The sequence below is a fragment of the Gopherus evgoodei genome, chromosome 10 (assembly GCF_007399415.2).
Source record: "Gopherus evgoodei ecotype Sinaloan lineage chromosome 10, rGopEvg1_v1.p, whole genome shotgun sequence".
Lineage (NCBI taxonomy): Eukaryota > Metazoa > Chordata > Testudines > Testudinidae > Gopherus > Gopherus evgoodei.
This window is the reverse complement of record NC_044331.1, coordinates 63077865-63097842: the sequence shown is the minus strand read 5'-3', so window position 1 is coordinate 63097842 and position 19978 is coordinate 63077865. Positions and strand designations below refer to the sequence as shown.

The 19978-nt window shown below is 44.9% G+C and overlaps 1 protein-coding gene across 2 annotated transcripts; it reads left to right on the top strand.

The window, feature by feature from the left end:
• The first annotated feature begins 13473 nt into the window (after positions 1–13473).
• Positions 13474–16665, top strand: SOCS1 (suppressor of cytokine signaling 1). Of its 2 annotated transcripts, none has more exons than XM_030578579.1 (2): positions 13474–13732; positions 15701–16665. In XM_030578579.1, the coding sequence occupies exon 2, from the start codon at positions 15776–15778 to the stop codon at positions 16397–16399; it is 624 nt and encodes a 207-aa protein (XP_030434439.1). In that variant the 5' UTR covers positions 13474–13732; positions 15701–15775; the 3' UTR covers positions 16400–16665. The 2 variants fall into 2 exon arrangements, with proteins under 2 accessions (XP_030434439.1, XP_030434440.1); XM_030578580.1 differs by lacking the exon at positions 13474–13732 and adding an exon at positions 13742–13960.
• Positions 16666–19978: the final 3313 nt, after the last annotated feature.

Genomic DNA, 19978 nt, shown 5'->3' with positions numbered 1-19978 from the left:
ATTCTGTGGCCTGCATTGTGCAGGAGGTCAGACTAGATGATCATAATGGTCCCTTCTGACCTTAAAATCTATGATTTTATGAAATGAGGAAATGAATGAGTACCACTCTGAATAGGTGCAAAACCAGGAGCAAAAATACCTCACTGAAACACTATTGTGAGGTCTCAGTGACTACAACAGTTGAGTTACAGTGAGTTCTTAGGAGTGAGAAGGATTGTTTAGCAGGAAACCACCTACCTCTTTGATCAGAGCTATATTCCAGCTCTGCCATCTGACTTAGCTCAGTAGACGATTTTATCATCATCTTATCATCATCGATGATGTGGATACATCAGTTGCAGACAGTTTCCAAGTATCTCTGTATCTTCACAGCGGGATTTCATTTGTTTCTACGTATTGCTATTATAGAAGAGTGTTAGTGAGCGAAGGCTTTCTTAAAGATATATAGGTTCTGATTCAGCAAGGTACTTAAACTCGTCTATACTTTTGAGCATGTGAGTAATCCCACTGATTAATTCCTCACAGGCTTAAGTTCACACATTGCCATATATGTGTTGGAGCTTGTCAAAAAATGGGAAACAGTTTCACACTGAAAAAATGTTTAGAGGGAACTTTTCTGGCCAGCTCTGATACACAGATATAACCAAGCTGGTTAAAGCACTTTGGAAACATGAATGCATTTTCATAATCCATGAAGTAGATCAGTATTATTGTACCCATTTTAAAGGTGACTAGAGTAAGTCACACTGTGAAGTTAAGTCATTTGCTTGGTATCACAAACCAAAGCCAGTTTTCTAGATCTTCAGCATTGTGTTTGAGTACCTCCCAGTTATTAATGGATTCCCTCCTCATAACATCCCTGTGAGGTAGAGAAGTATTATCCCTATTTCACAGATGAGGAACTAAGGGTACATCTATACTACCCGCCAGAACGGCGGATAGTGTTCGATGTATCAGGGATCGATTTATCATGTCTCATCTAGACGCAATAAATTGATCCCCAAATCAATGCCCGTACTCGACCTCAACAGGAGAAGTAAGCGAAGTCGACGGGAGAAGATATGGCGGTCGACTCGCTGCTGTGAGGATGGCCAGGTAAGTTGAACTAAGATACTTCAACTTCAGCTACGCAAATAGCGTAGCTGAAGTTGTGTATCTTAGTTCGAACCCCCGCACTAGTGTAGCCCAGTCCTCAGTAAGGCAAAGTGTTCATTAAATGACTTGTCCAAGATCACACTGGAATCCTGAACTTAAGCTGGGACTTGAATCCAGGCCTTGTCTCCAAATCCAGTGACCCATCCACTAGACTAGCTCATCCCTGGACGAAGAATTGTCCTGTTCTAACTACAAATTGGCACTGATTCCATGAGTGACACTTGTCAGTCTGTTTCTTTTTTCTTCATTTGTATTCACTGAGATTATTATTATTTAAAACAGGATGGCAGGGAAATGGTGCTAAAACTTTATCTAATACAAACCAACAGCTGAATGAGCAAGAAAATAAACTAAGCGCAAATGTTGATTGAAATTGGAATACCAGGGGAAGGTTACAGTTTTGCTTTAATGCCTTTATTCTTTAAAGGGTTCTGTGAAACACAAGTGTCTTTGTTACTATGGAAAAGCCAAGAGTTCATGTTATTTGTTATTCTGATTTATTATCTTAGAAACAACATATGTTTGGTGTTGTATGGTTAAAAATTCACAGGAATAAAGACAGTTCTATATTTTAAGGGTAGCTGGTAGCTATATTTAGGTTGTCTCACACTTTCAGTTATAAAAGATTCTTGTGACATTTTCTTGGAGACACATTAACACCTCCGTTGCTGCAGGCCTTTGACATTCAGCAAGGGGAAACCCATCAGGCTACAGAAGTGCGTTATCTTTGGGCTCAGATGTATGGAAAGTTAGTGCCCAGTAAGCTGAGGGGTAAATCTGCAACACACTAACCGGTCATGTGCACCCTGTTGCCAAGCATGAACATTCTGTAATGTGCTCTGAGCTACTCCCATTTCAAACAGCAGTATGCAAAGTGTGCTACCAAACTGTTAGTGAGCAGCAGCAGCAGTTAGCGTGGGGTTGGTTAGTGCTCTTAGACTTACACCCCAGCCTGCCGGGCACTAAGTGGCCCTATAGCCAAGTCCTTTGTCCTGGGAAATTCAATTCCAATTTGGCTGAGCGGCCCAGAGGCTACACTCCATTGTTGTATTGCTTTAGCTTTGTCTAACTGGCATAGTTACAATCGGTGACACCTCCAGGACGGACACAGTTTTACTTGTACAAAAGTGCTTATATCTAAAATAAGCATATGGCCTCAGTTTCTCCTTGGCCCCACTTGGCCACTACATGAGGCAAGAGCTCCCTCAATTCCTGGCCCTGCAATGGAAGAGTGAGGGCACAGGTGGATCGCATCCAGGGGCCTACCACATGGTGCCAGATGCCCATCCCCCAGAATCTGGGATAACAGCCTTCTGCGTCTGGCTAATGTAATTGATCCTGTTTAAGTAACAGAAGTCAGTGCTGAAGACTCAGGGTTCAAACTCTGCTGATGATGCATAATAGGGGGGTAGAATTGTTCTAGTTGTACATAATAGAATTTGATCTTAAAAACCTATGAAATTACGCACAAAAAGTTATATTAAAAGAATATTATTTAGGTTACAAAGCCAACCATATGAAGGTTAGAAAATGCCAGATTTGCAGTTGTGGCCCATCTAGTGGCCCATGCAACTGTAATTTGCCCTACTGAGTTTATGAATTGTGATCTTTAATTACAGGATCACATAGTGTTTTTTCCATAGGACCATGGCTCATTCAGTGCACATGTTGGATGCACATGGGGGCAGAATGAAGGTTGCACGAGCAACTATAAATCTAGCATTTTTCATAAGTGCTTGATTTTGCAATCTAAATTAACATTTCTGTAATGTATTTTTATATTGTTTTGAAATATATTAGATCATAGACATATGTGCAAGGGAATCCAGCAGGAACTGGCATGGGAATTAACTAAAGCTGGAGAGGAAGGAATGCTTTCACCAAGGCCGTACAACAGTGGAGCTGCTCCACAACCTCAGTTGAACTAATCCTTTTTGCTCTCTGGGAGGAGTGATTAGTTGAAGATCCCCACTTATCCCTTCTTTGCCCACCCCTAAATCATTCTTATGCTCTGGGGTGTAGGTAACCCCTCTTGGAGCACAACTCCATTGCACAGGAGGGGTGTGACTCCCCTGCACAGGATCCCCCAAATATATTCCCCCTCCCCACTCTAGTGTTGTCAGAAACCCCTGCTCCTGGAAAAAGGATAGGAATTAACCCAGGGAGGAAAATACAAATACAAGCTAATCATATAAATGCAGTTGTTTCTTGTTGAGTTTTTAAGTATGCACCTCTATATGCAAATTCGGTTCAGCCCACAGGCTTCTGGGAAGTTGACAGTTACACACTCACTGTCACAAAATTTGGGCACCCTGGATATTTAGAGACTAGAATCATTTATTTATTTATTTATTTAATGACCAGTATAAGCATAAGGCCCAATCCTGCAATGTGTGAGCACCTACCACAATGTACTGAGTGCTCTCAAATCCCATTGAAGTCAATGAGAGTTTGAGGCATTCAGCACCTTGTAGGATTGGGGTTGCTTTTTATGCAGCACAAATGACATTTGCCTCTTTTACTTTTTATATGATTGATCCCTGACATCTCCTTTCAATGCATAGGCAAGGGATCAGACAGACTTGCAAACAGGAGAGAGGATGCTGAATGAATTACAAGAGTCTGTTTATACTCTGAATAAGTGCAGGCTGCACCAAAATTATAGACTGTGTGCAGAGAACCTATCACATGAAGATGGTGCATGCATGATGCAACCAAGGATGGCTCTGACCCAAATCAACTGAGACCATAGTTATAAAATAAATGAATTTACCTCCCAGTTCTAAAGAAAGAGTGCAATGCTTCCCACCCACCCTCATCCCTCTACTCAACCACATTGGCAAAGTTCAACAGAAAATAGCCAAAGTGTGAGCTGTTTGTCACCAGTTACTAGAAGCAGGGAATTAATTGGAATTCAGGGAACTGGAGGCTGGTTATATGAGTAACAATCTTGCTACCGCAGTTTATCTGTACAGTTGATATTTTACAGTTTCATGCATGCAGTTCTGTTTCCCCGAAATCAACCTTTAAAAAAAGGCAAAACCACAGTTTCAGCCTTTCAGGAGGATCAGAAACCAATTTCAGGAAATAGAACCAACTTTGATGGTAAACGTTGCCACTGAAAGTGTCTTAAGCCAACCTACCTTTACAAAAAGAGGGTTGTGCTTAAAAATATGCCTGAGCTAAGATTTCTGTTGCAAAGGACCAGTCTGCTAGCTATGCAAGTTGACACCAACAGGGAAATAAGGAATTCAGAAGATTTTTCTCATTTCTGGCACACCCTATAAAAACCAAACCAAAACACTAACATCTCATCAGCATGAACAAACCACCAGAAAGCAAGCTGGCCTTACACAATGATCTCACCAATAAACTGAGGCTTTCCCTTTTAAACTCACCTAATTACCAAAAAAGCTGTCTACACTACCAAAAAGTGGAAAACCAAAACCACATTTCCTGCTAGTAACTGTTAGTATTTGAATCCTGAAGGCTCAAGTTTATGTAGATTTGGCTGAGTTTATAGGAAGACAGGACTTGCCAGACTGGCACAGATCCATTCTCCAGCCAGTCCAGTATCCTGTCTCTGTTACTGGCCAGGACCAAGCTGCTCCTTAGGAAGCAGCAAACCCCTTTCTAATGAACAATTATGGAATAACCTGCCCAAAGGCATCATTCTGGCCCAGACCCTCAAAAGTATTTCGGTTCCTGCCATTGATTTCAGTAGCTCTTAGGAACCTGAATATCTTTGAGCATCTAGCCCTTGCTATCCCCAGTTAGTAGTCACCTTGGGCCCTGAAGCATGACAGTGTATAGCTTTGAAACATTTTGGCTGTTTTTTTCAGAACCTAAGGAAGGGAGATGCCCAAGTCTCTTCGAATCGCAGGGGCTAGTTCACATAACACAGGCTCTCCTTAAGACAACAGCCTTTCATCCTGTCAGATGTCACTGTGGCTAGCCTCATTATCCATAGATATGTCTCATCTTTCTTTGAATCTTCCTAAACCCAAGAGCAATACAGATTTATGTGGCAAAGACTGAGGGGGTGGGGGTGAGGAAATCTACAGGAAGCTTTATTTGCAGAACACCACAAATTCTAACTTTAGGCATAAGTTACTGTTCCATATAGACTGGATAGCTCTTTTCTGGCTATAAGTGCTATTCCTCCAAGCCTTGATAAAGATTCACACCACTTCATACTGTGTTTCTGTTCTTTGAGTAAGAATACTTACCCAGTCAGCAACATCTCTGCCATCAGGACACTAATAAAGGCTTGGTTCTCCACTGTCTCACATCTAGCATGGTCACTTACAGCTGTGGAAAGTGAGTAATTTTTACAATAATTTTCATCTGGGCAAAGATCTGAGGCAGACAATCAACAATCTGGCCTTGCAAGACAAAATTAAAGCTGGACTCATCAGGTTGCTTTGTGCTTGGGTTGCTGTGGTCAGATGTAGTCAAATGACTGGAATATGAGGATAAATACAGGAATGGATAGCCACATGAGAGTTACCATCTTTCACCAGTGCAGCATTTAAATGCTTCAGACTTTGATGTTAGTTAGTTAGTTAAGCAGGATGAGGAAGGTTCACACCTTTCTTGGAGCTACAGGTTTCCGTACATATGGAGACAGACTCCAAAAATAGTGTGCTGTTTGATTTACATATACAATCAAAAGGCCTCAGATTTCAGGGGTTTCATTTTAAATGAAACTGCAGCTTTGAGAGAAGAAAAAAAAATTAAAATGAAGGAAGGCTGGTCTTGTGGTTAAGGCGCTAGCTAGTGACTCTGTAACCTGACTTCCACTGGGTTCATGTCCCAGGTATTTTACAGATCCCCCAGAGGGACTTTAGGGTAGTCATGTAATTTGTGTGTTTTGGTTCCTTATCTGTAAAATGGGGCCAATAATACTGTCTTGTCAATTTTGATGATGAACTCACTGGGACAGTAATTCTCTGTACAGAGTTTAGCACAATGGTATCTCAATCTCAATTGAGGTTTCTAGGCACTACCTTAACACTAACACGTCTCAGAATAATAAATGACCCTATTTATTTGGATTGCTCTTTTCTGGAAATAGCAATGTACAAGGTGCAGGAAAGAACATTTTAATTAATCAGTGTAGTGTCTTCTGATACTGCTTGCAGAAATAACACTCTTACGCTGACTTCACTTTAACAAAATTTTCAGTGCTGGTTGCCCATTTGGTACCGTCAGGTCCACAGAAGAACAATGATACTTCACACACACACTGCCCTAATAATTCATTAAGCCTCACAATATTTCAGTCAGGTTCTGGTTGAGCCCTCAAAAATAGGTGACTGAGCTGGAATAAGGTGCTGAATTCTTTTCTGAACTGATTCTGCAGGGCCAAATTGTCCTCTCTGTGGGAATCAGAACCTGTTGGGTTCATCAGGGACGGCGTGCATGAGGAGGAATTTACACCACCCCACCCTGAACCTTCCCATACTAGCATCCTGGGCAGATCTGCTCCCTCACCCACCCTCCTCACACCAGCATCCCAGGGAAATCCTCCCTCAGCCCCAGCTCAGTGGAGTCCTGCCCACTCACCAATCTGCTGCAGCAGTGGAGCCCAGCTGTAGACTTCTTAGCAATTGGTTTATGATTCCAAGTTTGTCTTTGCAAGAAACAGGGCTGGGGACCTTGATTTAAAATGAAAGCTGAATTTGTCCTTTGCAGGGACCAAAGGGACTTGGTTAAACAAGGGCTCCAGCATGCCTCTTCCAATGCGTCAGTGCTAGGCATCTTACCTCCCAACCCCAAGGGACAGGGAAGAAGGGGTCACTGTATAACCCCTCCCACTCCTCTTTCTACCTCCTGCTCACTGACTTTAGTGAGACTATTAACACTAAATAAGGTGAGCAGGATTTGTCCCTCCAGGGTTATGCAGGGTTATGCAGTAGAAATGGCACTACAGTATTCCCAACCCCAAATGTTCAAAACCCATGAGTCAGGCTCACCAAAAATCATGAGACTGGCTTTAAAATCATGAGATTACATAAAAGTAATAGATTTGGTGTTCTTTTTATTTGCCATCTGCACTGGGGTCACATTTTGAAGCTTTTTTCATAGGTGCCAGTGCTAGAAAGGTATTTTTTCTTTAAGAATGAAGGCTAAAATCATCACTTGACTCTAGGAGCTGGGGCTTTAAGGAGAACAACAATTATCATGAGACTCGTGACAAAACCATCAGAGTTGGCAACACTACTTTGAATACGGAAGAGAGGAGTTTTGAACAGTCTGATAAGGAAGCAGCTGTTCACCAGACAGGATGGATTCTAATGAGAGCCCAGTGCATCTCAGAGTATGACAGAGAAATACCCCGTGAGAAATGTAATAAAACACAGACCAGAAACATGAATTGCCAGACACACTTCAAGCTTTAGGGCAGTGGTTCTCAAACTTTAACAGCCTGTGAACCCCTTTCATTAGCACATCAAGTCTTGCAAACCTCCTCTTAAAAATGAATATTTCCAGGGATTCTGTCCTATACCTGAGTATAAATTATAAAAGCAGTGATCTTGGAAATATAAAGTTTGTTTTTATGACATGCTTATTACACACTATTTATTAATAATTAATTATCATTACAGTATTTTTATTACATTATGAAAATGGCAACACTATTCCAAGATCTAACTCAAAAGAGTTCCTCCTACACAAGCATTCAGGTCTTGAGCAGCCCAGGCAAACAACGCACGTTACAACAAAGCTTAAACTTGTTCTTCATAATAATTTAAAAAACAATGCTAGTGGCCTATTTAATTTTAAAAACAGCAAAAAATATTCACCTCCCTTTCTGTTTCTTATAAGTAGTCTTGAAGTTTAAATCTCCTCAGCGTTATAGACATGCTTGCTTTGATCTGCTTAGCTCTTGGAAGTCTAGGGCTCCAGACTGCTGGCCCCATGCTGCCCGGGATCCCTAGGGACAACTCTGTCCGTCATAAGGGAATTTTTTCCCAAGAACCCCCTGTAACATTTCGCAAACCCCCAGGGGTTCACAAACCCCAGTTTGGGAATCACTGCTCTAGGGGGTCCTGCTGCAGTAATATGAAGCCTTCTTTCTTCATTTCAGTCAGGTCTGTAAACCTGTATCAGCTGTTTATGTGCGCCACTGCCCTCTAGTGCACTGTTTCTCAGATGTGGCCACCAGGGGTTTCCTAGGCAGTGATGAGGGGAGTTAGCAAAGCGTTGGCCCCTCCCACTCCGCTCCCTGTTGCTTCTGGATGTGCCGCTCTGCATGTCTCTGGAGACAGGTGGGGCACAACGCTGAAGGGGCAAGGTGAGTTCTTTACCGGGGTGGGGCAGGGATGAGGGGCTTGGAGCAGAGAGGACTTAAGGAATCTGGCTGCAGACTAGGTCTCCAGCCATGGGGCTTCAGAAGCCAACCCCTGGCTGTGCAGCGGCGGCGGTCTCCAATCCCCAGCTCCAGCCATGTGGTACCAACTTGAAATCTTGCCTGTGGCCGCTGGCCCCAAGTGCTGACCCCAGTCCATGCATTCCAACCTCCAGCCCTGGCCGCTGGCCAGCAACCGTGACCTCCAGCAGCTACCGGCTCTGGGTGCAGATTCCTGGCACTGGCCTTGGGCTCCAGTGGGTGCTGGCTCTGGATGCCAACCCCTAGCCCTGGTCATGTGGCAGACCCCAAGTGCCAGCCCCAAATCATGGTGGCAGTCAAACTCTGGCCGCACGCTCCGACCCCCAGCCTTGCCCCTGACCCCGGGCACTGCTCCTGGATGTCCAGCCAGGTGCTGGCCATAGGTATTGATCCCCAGGCCCAGGCACTAACTCTGGGTGCAGGTCACCAGCCTTGATCACATAGCAGTGGGCACGAACCCCAGGCTCCAGCAGGTGCTGGCCCTGGACGCCAACCTCCAGTCCCGGTTGCGCAGCAGCACGCTCCGGCGGGTGCTGGTCCAGGACACGGACTCCTAGCCCGGCTGTGCAGCAGTGGGCGCACACTCCAAACGCTGAGCCCCGGTCACACAGCAGCAGGTGCCGGCTTTGGATGCTGATCCCCCAGCTGCATGGCAGTGGGGGCTGATCCCCAGCCCTGGCCAAACAACTGCAGGCGCCAATCCTGAGCTCCAGTGGGTGCTGGCCTAGGGCAGAGACCCTCAGCCCCAGGCACTGACCCACACCTCCGACCATGAGGTGGCAGTGGTGGGGCCCCCCATCCATCCTTCCTGGCCCCTACTGCCTCACCCCCCATCCAGGTCTTAACTTGCCAGGACTTCCTGTGAAAAGTGATATTAACTAACATACAAAGACCACTTTTCACAGCATTACTTTTATGGAGTCTGCCAAAAAAACCCCAACCTTACATAAATAAATTACAATGAGCTAGATGTGTATTCATGCATGTTTATTTGTTTTTCCTAAAATTAATTAAGAATTTTAGGGGAAAGTGTCAGTGCGGCCATCAGCAAGAGTTGATGGCCGCACTCTGAAGCCACAAAAAATTTTGTCACGAGAACCTCTGCTCTAGTGGGTGAAATATGACCTTGTCCACTCCAGCAGGCCAAACCCTCTCATGAGCATCTTCTCTACTCCTCTCTCCAACAACAAGATTCTGTTAGTCTGTATTTCATTTTAAATATCTGGTCACCTTCTGTGAGAGGGAAAGAGTGAGTGGGGGAAGAGGAGATGGAACAAAGGAAGGAGGAATAATGGAGGGATCCTGGGGGGCAGGGGTGATTAAAAGAATGAGGATCTCCAGGAATTCTAAAGAGCATATAGGGTGAAGTGGCATGACCATCCCTGTGCCCACTCTGCTCATTTTGTAATGTTTCCTCCATCCAGAGTGGAATAGTCCCCCTACAACACTTTGTCATGAAGGAATAATCTCCATCCAGTTTTAATAGCTCTTCACTACACAAAATGAATATCCACCACAGGCTGTCACATAGGAGAGTATCATCAACTATTTGGAGGACACCACAGGGTCTCTGACTACCTCACCTCAAGGTTATTGGGGTATAGCTGTGATCACCTAAGGCTGCTGCCAACTTTCACAGGAAGCAGCTCTCTATGGCTTTCACAATGTCCAAGCCTGAACACTCACTCACGTCACTTCCTCCCACTTGAGTGACCAGTTCTGTTGCTTCTTTGAGCCTCACCCAGCTCCGACCCTCAGCTACCAACTGTGACCTCCACATTCCCTCCTGCTGAGCCACGAGGCCTGAATTACCTTTTTGGGCAGTCCTGCTTGTTTCCCTCCTGGAGAGACCTTTGCCTGCTGTTCTACCCAGTGCCTGATGACATACCTACACATGCACACTAGGGATTTTTCCCCTGCAGCAGAAAAACACAAAATAGCTAAGCAGCTGTCCCCTTCCTCTCACCTGATCTTGTTTGCCTATACCTAGTCGCATATAGCTTTTATAGCAATTGGAAGATGCTTGTAACATTTTCCTCTTACACTGCATGATGGCTGCAATGCAAAAGCTGCCCCATACCTGAGGGGAAATGAGAAGCAACACTTTAGCTCCATGCTCCAGCGGTATATGGTTACGTGGATATGGCATTGGCTAGGACTCAGGAGATCTGAGTTCTACTACTGATCTTTTGTATGACTCTGGGGCTGGGCAAGTCCCTTCACATCTCTTTGCCCTCACGTCCTTTGTCTGCCTGGTCTAATTAGATTGTTAGCTCTTTGGTGCAGGGACCATGTCTTACTACGTAGGTTCATAGAGCACTTAGCACAATGGAGTTCTAATGCTGGCTGGTGACTCTAGACGCAACCATAGTACAAATAAAAGATAATTCTCAGAGACCGTCACCCAATAGATCAGCTCAGTTGTGTTGACTGTACTCATAGCAGCTAAGAAAACAATGCAAACCAATTTCCACTAACATATATTCAAATTCAAAAGAAAATTTCAGTTCACCATGTTCCTGATACTTTTACATTCACTTTCCACAAGTATTCACACACTTGAGCTTCACTAGCATGAATATTCACAAAAAGCAAACACGAAGCTCAATTGCTCAGAAGTTCTTTGGAAGATGGTGATTTCTATATTTAATTACAATACATACAATTCATACTGAGTTGGTTTGTTATAGCTGCCATCCAAATATGGAACAAAACCACCAGGAGCCTCTTTAGGTAACTAAGGCCCAGATCCTCAAAGATAATTATTTCAGGTGGAATTAGGTGCCTAAATGCCTTTGAAGATCAAGGTCTAAATACCACAGCATAAATCTACAAGATTAACACTGAATTCTTTGCAAGCCATGACATCACCATCATGTTAGTCCTGTCTGTGATGGGGAAGACCTTTGAAAGGAATATTTACACTCAAGAACAAGCAGAAAACATATTCCCTTAAACTGATCCCAGACTAGGAACTCATGGGTGATACCAACACCCTTCTGTTAGATGGAAAACATACTTTTGTATGGCTCCAGAAGACCACGGCTACCATTAAGGGGAAAAAAATCTCACTCCTGCGATTGCTCACAACCGGTAACAGCCATCTCAGAAATCCATGCTCCTGTCATCCATCACATATATCCCAAAGCACGTGCACTCTGCAGGCATGAAAGATCACTGTTTATTCATTCTATGCTCATAAAGTAAGGGCTTTATTTTGTGGAGGATGTGCTGTAGTTTTCATATATATGTTAAAACTCTGCTTTAAGTGCAAAACTCAACCCAAATCATCAGCATAGAGGACTGGTGTCTTCATAATTTCTACCTCTCATTGTACAAAGCCACAAAACATACGGCAGAAACAAGTTGTAGCCTGCAGGCAGGGTCAGCTCCAGGCACCAGCGAAGGAAGCAGGTGTCTGGGGTGGCCAATGGAAAGGGGTGGCAGTGCGTTGGGCGGCCCACTCCAGATAGGTGGAAATTCGGTGGTGGGTCCTTCACTCGCTACTTTGCTCCTCCGCAGCACTTTGGCAGCAGCTCGATCAGGTTCTTCTTTTTTTTCCCCGCCGCTTGGTGCAGCAAAAAAGCTGGAGCCAGCACTGTCTGCAGGAATGGCAGTCAAATGCTTGTGTTCTCCTTGCTTTCATGAAAGCTATCAATCAGCTGACTCAGTTTCTGTGCAAGCCCCTGGGTGAGCTGGCATTCTGACATGGTCAGTTTGAAATTAACAAAGGTATCCTTGCCATTTAAACAGGTGCTGTTTAGTAACTTAACAAAGCTCCTGCTCAGGGAGAGCTCAAGTTCAGCAGAGCCTGCTCAGGGAACAGACACACTTTGGCATAGTTTAGCGCAAATTGCTCAAACAAGATTTCAAAGAGGATTTCCAAATTTCCTAGTGGAGACAGAGAAAACTACCCCTGTGTTTTTTATTATACACATATTGCCTGATTGCCTCACATTTTGGATGGCATTTAAACACATTACTTTTATTAATAATTAATTAATAAATAACCGACAGGGCTAATCACCAGGGCATCCATGTTGACCAGCTACCTTTGAGGAGCCCTCTGCCCTTACACTATAAGCTCCACCACCGCTTGTTGCTCTTGTTTTCTTGGCTTCTGCTCCTGAGTTCGCCCCAGTAAATTCATAGCCTGCACCAGCTGCCTGGCCCTCAGTCACGACACATCTCTATTACCGGTCTCTGGTGCTGTGGTGCATTACCGTCCCACCACCCTTCCCCCTCCAGCGTTTCCTCCTGCCTCGGTTTCTCCAACACGATTTTGGCCACCTCTTACTGGCGACTGGGAGCCTTGTTTGCCCAGAGCCACGAGGAAAAGGGGGGGAGGAGGCGAGCCCCCCAAACCTTTATTAGGGAGCAAGAGGCTGGGTGATGGCCAGAGGCTGAGGATGCCTAAGCAAGCTGCCCGGGAGCCCTCCCTGCGCTGCACCGCCCACAGGCGGGGACCAACCTGCCCGCAGCGGCCGCTCCCCGCAGGGTCCGGGCCTCTGCGGGGGTGACAGGACGCGGTCCCGCCGCGGCTCTCCGAGGGACGCCAGGAGACGAGCGACCGCCAGCCGCGGCCCGGCCCCAGCGCCGCCCTGCAGGCGGCCCGGCGCGAGACAAGTTCACGGGGGGGCCCAGGGCGCGGCTGTTCTGGGGAAGCGGCGCGGCAGGTCGGGGCGGGGCGGGCTGCTCGGGGCCGCTTTGTGCGCGCTCCAGGATTCCTTTGAACTGGCCTTGCGGTTCCCTGGAAACAAAAGCAACAGGCTGGCGCCCCTCCCCCAGCCCGCCCGAGCCTCGCGAGCTGCCAGGCTGCAGATGGAAAGTGAAAGTGAGCGGCCAGTGGCGGGGACACGTGTTTTCTGCGAATTGAGCAGCGGGGGGAGGAGCCGGCCGGGGAGCAAAGCCCGAGCCATAAAACTGCGAGCCATGAGCGGAGGCAGAGCAGTCCGGCTCCAGCGCGCCGCGCAGCCCCTGGCAGGCTGGGATTGCTACAGGCGCCAGGCAGGACTCGCAGGCAGATTATGGTTGTGCTATTCCTGGGGCCAGGCCTACGAGTGCACCACTGCCGCGCGGGGGCTACGGGCTTGCAGGGCGGCCGGGCTCGCCGCCCGGGTTTATGGTGCCCCGTGCCCGTTCCAGGAGCAGCGCTGATCCCCGCGGCTCAGGGCAGAGAAGGTAAGGGACGCTGTCTTTGTAAGCCATTGCTAGGGCAGTCCCGAGCGGGCTTCCAGGCGCAGCCTCTGGTGTCCCTTAGCCTAGGGCGCAGCGAGCCCTAGTCCTAGCGAGAAGCGGTCAAGGAGTTTCCAAGCGCGGCGAATGATCTCTGGCCCTGACGCAAGGACTCGCGAGCCTGCACGACGCGGTTTTTTTTTTTTTAAGCGCTAAAGATCGGTGGAATATAAGGTATCAGAATCATAATAATACTGCACGTCGCTGAGTCTCTAGCTAACACACTCCTCCCCGTTGCGAAGTGTCTATCCTGCGGCATCGTTGAAAAGCAGTTACCTCTGGGGTAGAGCGCAGCGGCGAACTGACACACCAGCATTAGCTGGGCCGGGATGGGGAAACTTTGGCCAAGGACAAACCTTCTGCTCGTAGGAAAAACTGCCATGGGACCTTGCAATGCGGCATAGGAAAGCAGCTGTGTTTTCAAGCTTACCGGCAGTGGAGTGCACAGAACTCCTTTTATGTACTCCTCCTCCCCTACCCAAAAGAGAAAATGTTTTGTTTCTCCTGGAGGTGAATGGTTTACTCTAGAGAATCTTACTGTTTTAAACCTAAAACCATTCACCCTTCAGAGTGCGTTGATTTTTTTTTTTAAACTTTGAATGCTGAATAGTGATCCTCACCCAATGATTAGAAAAGCTGACATCAGTTTTTTTCATGTGCTATACATGGAAAACCTAACTATGCTTTGCTTGTTTTAAGTTATCTGCTAATGTCAGGATTTGATAATTGCTATTTCAGTCAGTAAAAATGATCTTAATGAAACTAAACTCAAATGTCCGGCTGTCACATTTAAAAAGACTGGAATCCAGCTAAGTGCTGTCTCTGCATCTATGTCCGCATGTTGCTGTGTACTTGTGAGACAGCGGTGGGGATTCATTTCTGAGCATACCTCAAGCTCTCTCAACAATCTGCCAGTGCAGATCTATAACTGACTGTAGGGATAAATCCTAAAATCTATGCTTTCCAGTAAGGTCAAGGCAGCCAGCAGAGATGTATCGAACCATGCTGTCGGGGTAGACATTTGAGGCCAAATTAATTGCTGGTACAACAATGTTTATTTCAAAAGAATTACTCGAGGGATGAATTTGGCCCTTGGTGCTGAAAGATATATCAATAGGAAGCAATTTAGATTGGGCCACTTAAAGTGCATGCAATACAAAAAAGAGAGAGACAGCCAGAGGAATAATGCTTTAAGAGTTCATAGAGGTTGCTTTGTGTAGGCTTAGTGATGGTAACATTGCTATCCCTGGGGGGATGGAAGAGGGGACTGGAAATGGACTTCTGTGGCTGTTTCTCCAGTTTATTGAAGAAGGGAGAGTAGATTTAGGATTATGTGTAAATTGGCAGTGTTACAAATTTCATTGCCAATCACGTTTGAGTCAAACAATGCCACCCATTCATTTCAGCCAATTCCATCCACTTTCTGGGGATTTGTACCCAGCTGGGGAGTTTACCTTTCCTTTAGCCATGCTTTTTTTCCACATAATGCAACAAACAATACAGTCTGAGTTCAGACATCTACATCTGTGAAATGGGAGGGGGAAGACAGCAAATCAGTAGTTTTTATAATAAGTGGTTTTATGCAAGGTTAAGGAATTGATGGAGAAGGATATACATAGAAAGTAACCTTTGAAAAAGAGATCCAGAGTCTGATGCATTTCTGTGACTAATAGTAGGAAAACCGCATCATTTGTAACTGTTTCTCTGGCTGGATACCTCTGAGCTTCAGATGTTGCAAGAGCAATGGATTGCTAACCTAGCCAGAAAGTGATGCTGTTTATCAGTTGTTTGCTGGGTGTAAATTTGCAGAGTAAGGGCTTCATTTTGTAAGGGAGCAGAGGGGTGTGATTGGAAGACTGTCACTTAATTGACACAGATTGAGGATCTAATATTTCTTTTCTTTTGGAATTTCAGAATAGCCGCTGGAAAGCTGCACTGCCCTGGCCACTGACGCTATGGAAGACCGCATCCGCTGGTCTAGTCTATAGGATGGTAGCGCACAGTAAGGTGGCAGCAGATAATGCAGTTGCAGCAGATCCGAGATGTCATCTTGACCCTCCAGCCCGGGATCATTCTCTGCCTAGAGGTTACCATGGCCCGGCTCGGTCCAACACTGGGCAGGCGCAGAGCGACACACACTTTCGAACCTTCCGCTCGCAGGCAGATTTCAGTAGCATCACCCGAGCGAGTGCCCTGCTGGATGCCTGTGGCTTTTACTGGGGTCCACTGACTGTCAGCGCAGCCCATGAGAAGCTGAAATCTGAGCCCGAGGGCACCTTCCTCATCAGGGACAGCAGACAAAAAAATTGCTTCTTTGCCATCAGTGTTAAGACTGCTACTGGGCCCACCAGCATCCGAATAAACTTCCAGTCTGGGCGTTTCAACCTGGATGGCAGCAAGGAGAGTTTCGACTGTCTCTTTAAGCTACTGGAACATTATATAAGCTCCCCGAGGAAGGTGCTTGTCACCCCACTACGCAAAGTCCGTTTACGGCCATTGCAGGAGCTCTGCCGGAAAAGCATTGTGGCAACATTCGGGAGAGAGAATTTAAACCACATCCCTCTCAATCCAGTTTTAAAGGACTACCTGAAATCCTTCCCATTTCAGATATAAATACAGCATTAACTGCGCATGTGTGTGTGAGAGAGATGTGTGAAGACATCTGGGTTTTTTAGTCTGTTTGGGAGTGACCAAATTTATTTTTGTAGCAACTTACTGTATTTTGTGATGGAACCTGAACACTTGACTTCTTATGTTTACACAAACTGTTTGCACAAACCCAGAGTTCTTAAACTCTGGCATTATTTTTCTGCTGGGCAGAATATTCTATTTTATAATATTTCTAATGAAAATAATGTAATAAACTTTATTATGAAAGTTTTTAAAAAATAGCATCCCTGGTGTCTTTCTGGGTTCTGTTTTCTGATCGCTGTGTTTCAGTTAGGCGTTGACAATGGGCCAAATCCTTAGCTGGGGTAAATCATAGTAATCCACTGAAGTCAAAGTTTCACTGATTTACCCCCAGCTGAGGAGCTGGTCCAGTAATATTAGTGCTGCTTGCAGTCAAAGACAGACCTGCTCTTTGTCTCAGGTACTATATAAACTAAAGAAATGGAAATGAGACAGAGTACACTAAGGATAAGTCTGTATTGGATTTTTTTCCAGTTCCGCTATAAATCAATAGGAGCAGGGTACTGGAGTGTAACTTTTTGGTTTTATTTTAATGGGGAGGCCAACTGCGTATGTGCTGAGATGCCTTATTTCATAAAAGAAGTGAGAATTTTTTTTTTGGAGGAGTAGGAACGGTTGATTCTTGATGTTCAAAGTTTAGGTGTTGTCCAGGGGAAAATTTTAATATTGAGAAGGAAAGTGCAAGGGAGCTGAATAAATATACGCTTTTTGCAGTCGTCCCCCACCCCCCTTGACCTCAAAAACAAAACCTTGTTGAAACTGCCTTTGTACTATGCTTGGCTGCATTCTGCATGGTTTGTGAAGGAGTGATTCTATGACATCCCCTTGTTTTGGGTAATTTTCTTGCTTAGGCTTGTCTTATTTCTGTTAAAAGCTGCATACAAAATTCCAAGGCTGTAGGCAAGAAGCTACTCTCATACACAACCAAACCATATCACCAAATCACAGTGCAGAAATGACACCTACTTCCGAAAGGCATGAGCACTCTGTCACTATGATGAGTGTGGGGCAGTGGTCCCCCTTGTAAAAAATCATCCACATTAAATTTCCCCTAACCTCATGCTTTCCCCAAATGTTCACACACTTCCTTGAAAATGAGAATTATGAAACTCTTTTAAAGAACAGAATGCATCAGAGAATTCAAAAGGTAGCATATTGCTATCCACAGCACTGGGCTATATAATTATGGCTCTGTACACTGTTAATGAAGTCACTTTAGGGTTTGGAGGTTAAGAAACCTCTTACAGTGCTTAATTCACCTTCTTTTTAGAAGTTAATGCCAGTTTGGGGACTTGGTCTGTAATATAGTGTTTTTTATATTTAATACTAAATATTTTTAGCTTAAAGGTTAAGAACACCCAAAAGCAATTAAGGATTTGACAGTACTGAAAAGGTGTAAGCTTACAAAAATGTCAAATACACAAATATTTAACAGTATAGCAAGACTGTCACAGCTAATTTGCTAAAGCTATTCTTTCACAATTTGTACTCCTACACCACATCTAGTCTCCCCTCCCCCAGCACAGTTCCCATAGCTGGGGTTATCACACCTAAATTCTATTTAATTCTAAAGTTTAAAGCAGTCACCAAAAGCAGAGTGTTCCCACTGCAGCTGTGAGGAAATGTAAATTGGAGAAGTACTGATTAGCTTGTGATGCAGCAGAGGTGGTAAGCAACTCATGAACACAGCATACTTTCAGAGGTTAAGGGCGTTGCTGAAAAAAAATTCTTTGGAAGACAAATGCTGCCAAACAGGTTTGCAGCCAGCTGGGATTATTTTCCCCGCAGATAGTGTAGTGTCTCTTAACCCTTTAGGGCCTCAGTGTGTGACACTTGCCTAATAATATGTGACAAAGCATGAAATTATGTAGGTGGGGTATTAGGGGAAGATGCTTTATCCTGATACAGCTCCTCTGATGTCAATTTTTCAGAGTAAAAAGAGAGCATAACAGACTGGTCTGGGATGAAGGTAAATTGGATCTAAAATCACCTGCCCGGTAGTGAGGGTGATACAGATTTAGGCTTTATCTTTCACCTCTTTCTAAAAGAAGCTCAGTTTTCTTCATTTGAACAGTAATTTAGCAAGAATTTAGTCCTTAAATGGAAAGGGGCTATTTGATGGCTCAAGGAAAAGAGTCAAAGCAGTGTTTAAAGGATATAGTGCTGTGCCTCTAGGAGGTGCAGCCCAGAGCATGCAATCCAAGGGGTGGGGGGCAAAGGTAGCTTGGCACCTTCCCTGTTCTGGGTTTTGTCAGGGACTGCGGTGTTCCTCAGCATAAAGTAGAACAGCAGGTGGCCCCCCTATCTCTTAGAGCTGCCTTTGGGTCACTCCACAGCAGCTGACAATTCCCACAGCTATACGTGCTATGAGGCTGCACCTCCAACTCCCAGAATGCTCTCTTAGCTGGCCGTTATATGGGAGCCTACAGGGCTGTTTTACATGTCGGCTGCCTGCAAGAGCAGTGAAAAGAGCCAGACTCCAGCCCAAAGTTTTTTGTTGCTCCTTCAACTGTGAAATCCCTTGTTTTCTGTTATGACTGATGGGGTTTTATAAGTAATATTTTTAATTAATACCAATATTTTCCATAGCCAGCAATGGAAACACCACACATATATACTGAAACATTTCAAATAGTATCTTACAAACACCAAAATACAATTCAGTACATTACAAGACAGTTATCCCCAAGCCTCTGTTAGCTCTGCTCTGTTCTCCCCACTCTGATTATACGCTGTGGATGTCAGGTGAAGACAATAGTTAATCTGGCAAAATGTTAGAGAGGAATTTGAACAGCACTTCTAGTTTTGCATTATCTGGAGAGGATTGTAATATTTATCATGAGTAAGGAATAAATTATTTTAAAATAGCATACTGCTTATGGGAAGTCTGTGGTCTCTGTAACCCTAAGAGTAGAGAGGAAACAAAGGCTTTGAGGGGGATTGTTCATTTTTTCTATTGTTGATAGCCAAGTACCTGGAATTGTCTAATGCTGCTCAGTCATACGATACTAGTTGAATATTTGAGCTGATTATATATAATAGAGAGGCTCATTGTGGTGTTTCTGCATCTTTTTCACAACAAAAGAAGCCCCATTTTCTTTCACAATAAGTTAATTTCCAGAGCCTGCTGCTGCAGCAGCAAAAATATTGTGTTAATCATCTGTATTCATTAACCATACAGCTGCCCAGAGAACCTAGTTAACTCAGCTAGATGGGTTTGCAGAGGCTCAGTAGAAGAATCTTGAGTGACAACGTAGCCTCACCTGACTCTGAAGCTGTGGTCTCACTAATCCTGTTATGTTTGAAGTCATTTACAAGAAGTGAGGCCTCAGCTGCAATGAGCAGTGATGCTATTTTCAACAACCAGGCAAAAAGTGTCCCCCAGGGCAATCTACTGACCGTATGTAGTCATCAATACCATTCACCCAGCCTGTACTTAATCCTCCATTCAACAATATATCCACCTCCCAAACATTCTCTTTTAGACTCAGTACCATGTTT

Bases quoted from the DNA above. Each gene is read 5' to 3' on its own strand.
- SOCS1 (XM_030578579.1), top strand. From the start codon at position 15,776: ATGGTAGCGCACAGTAAGGTGGCAGCAGATAATGCAGTTGCAGCAGAT.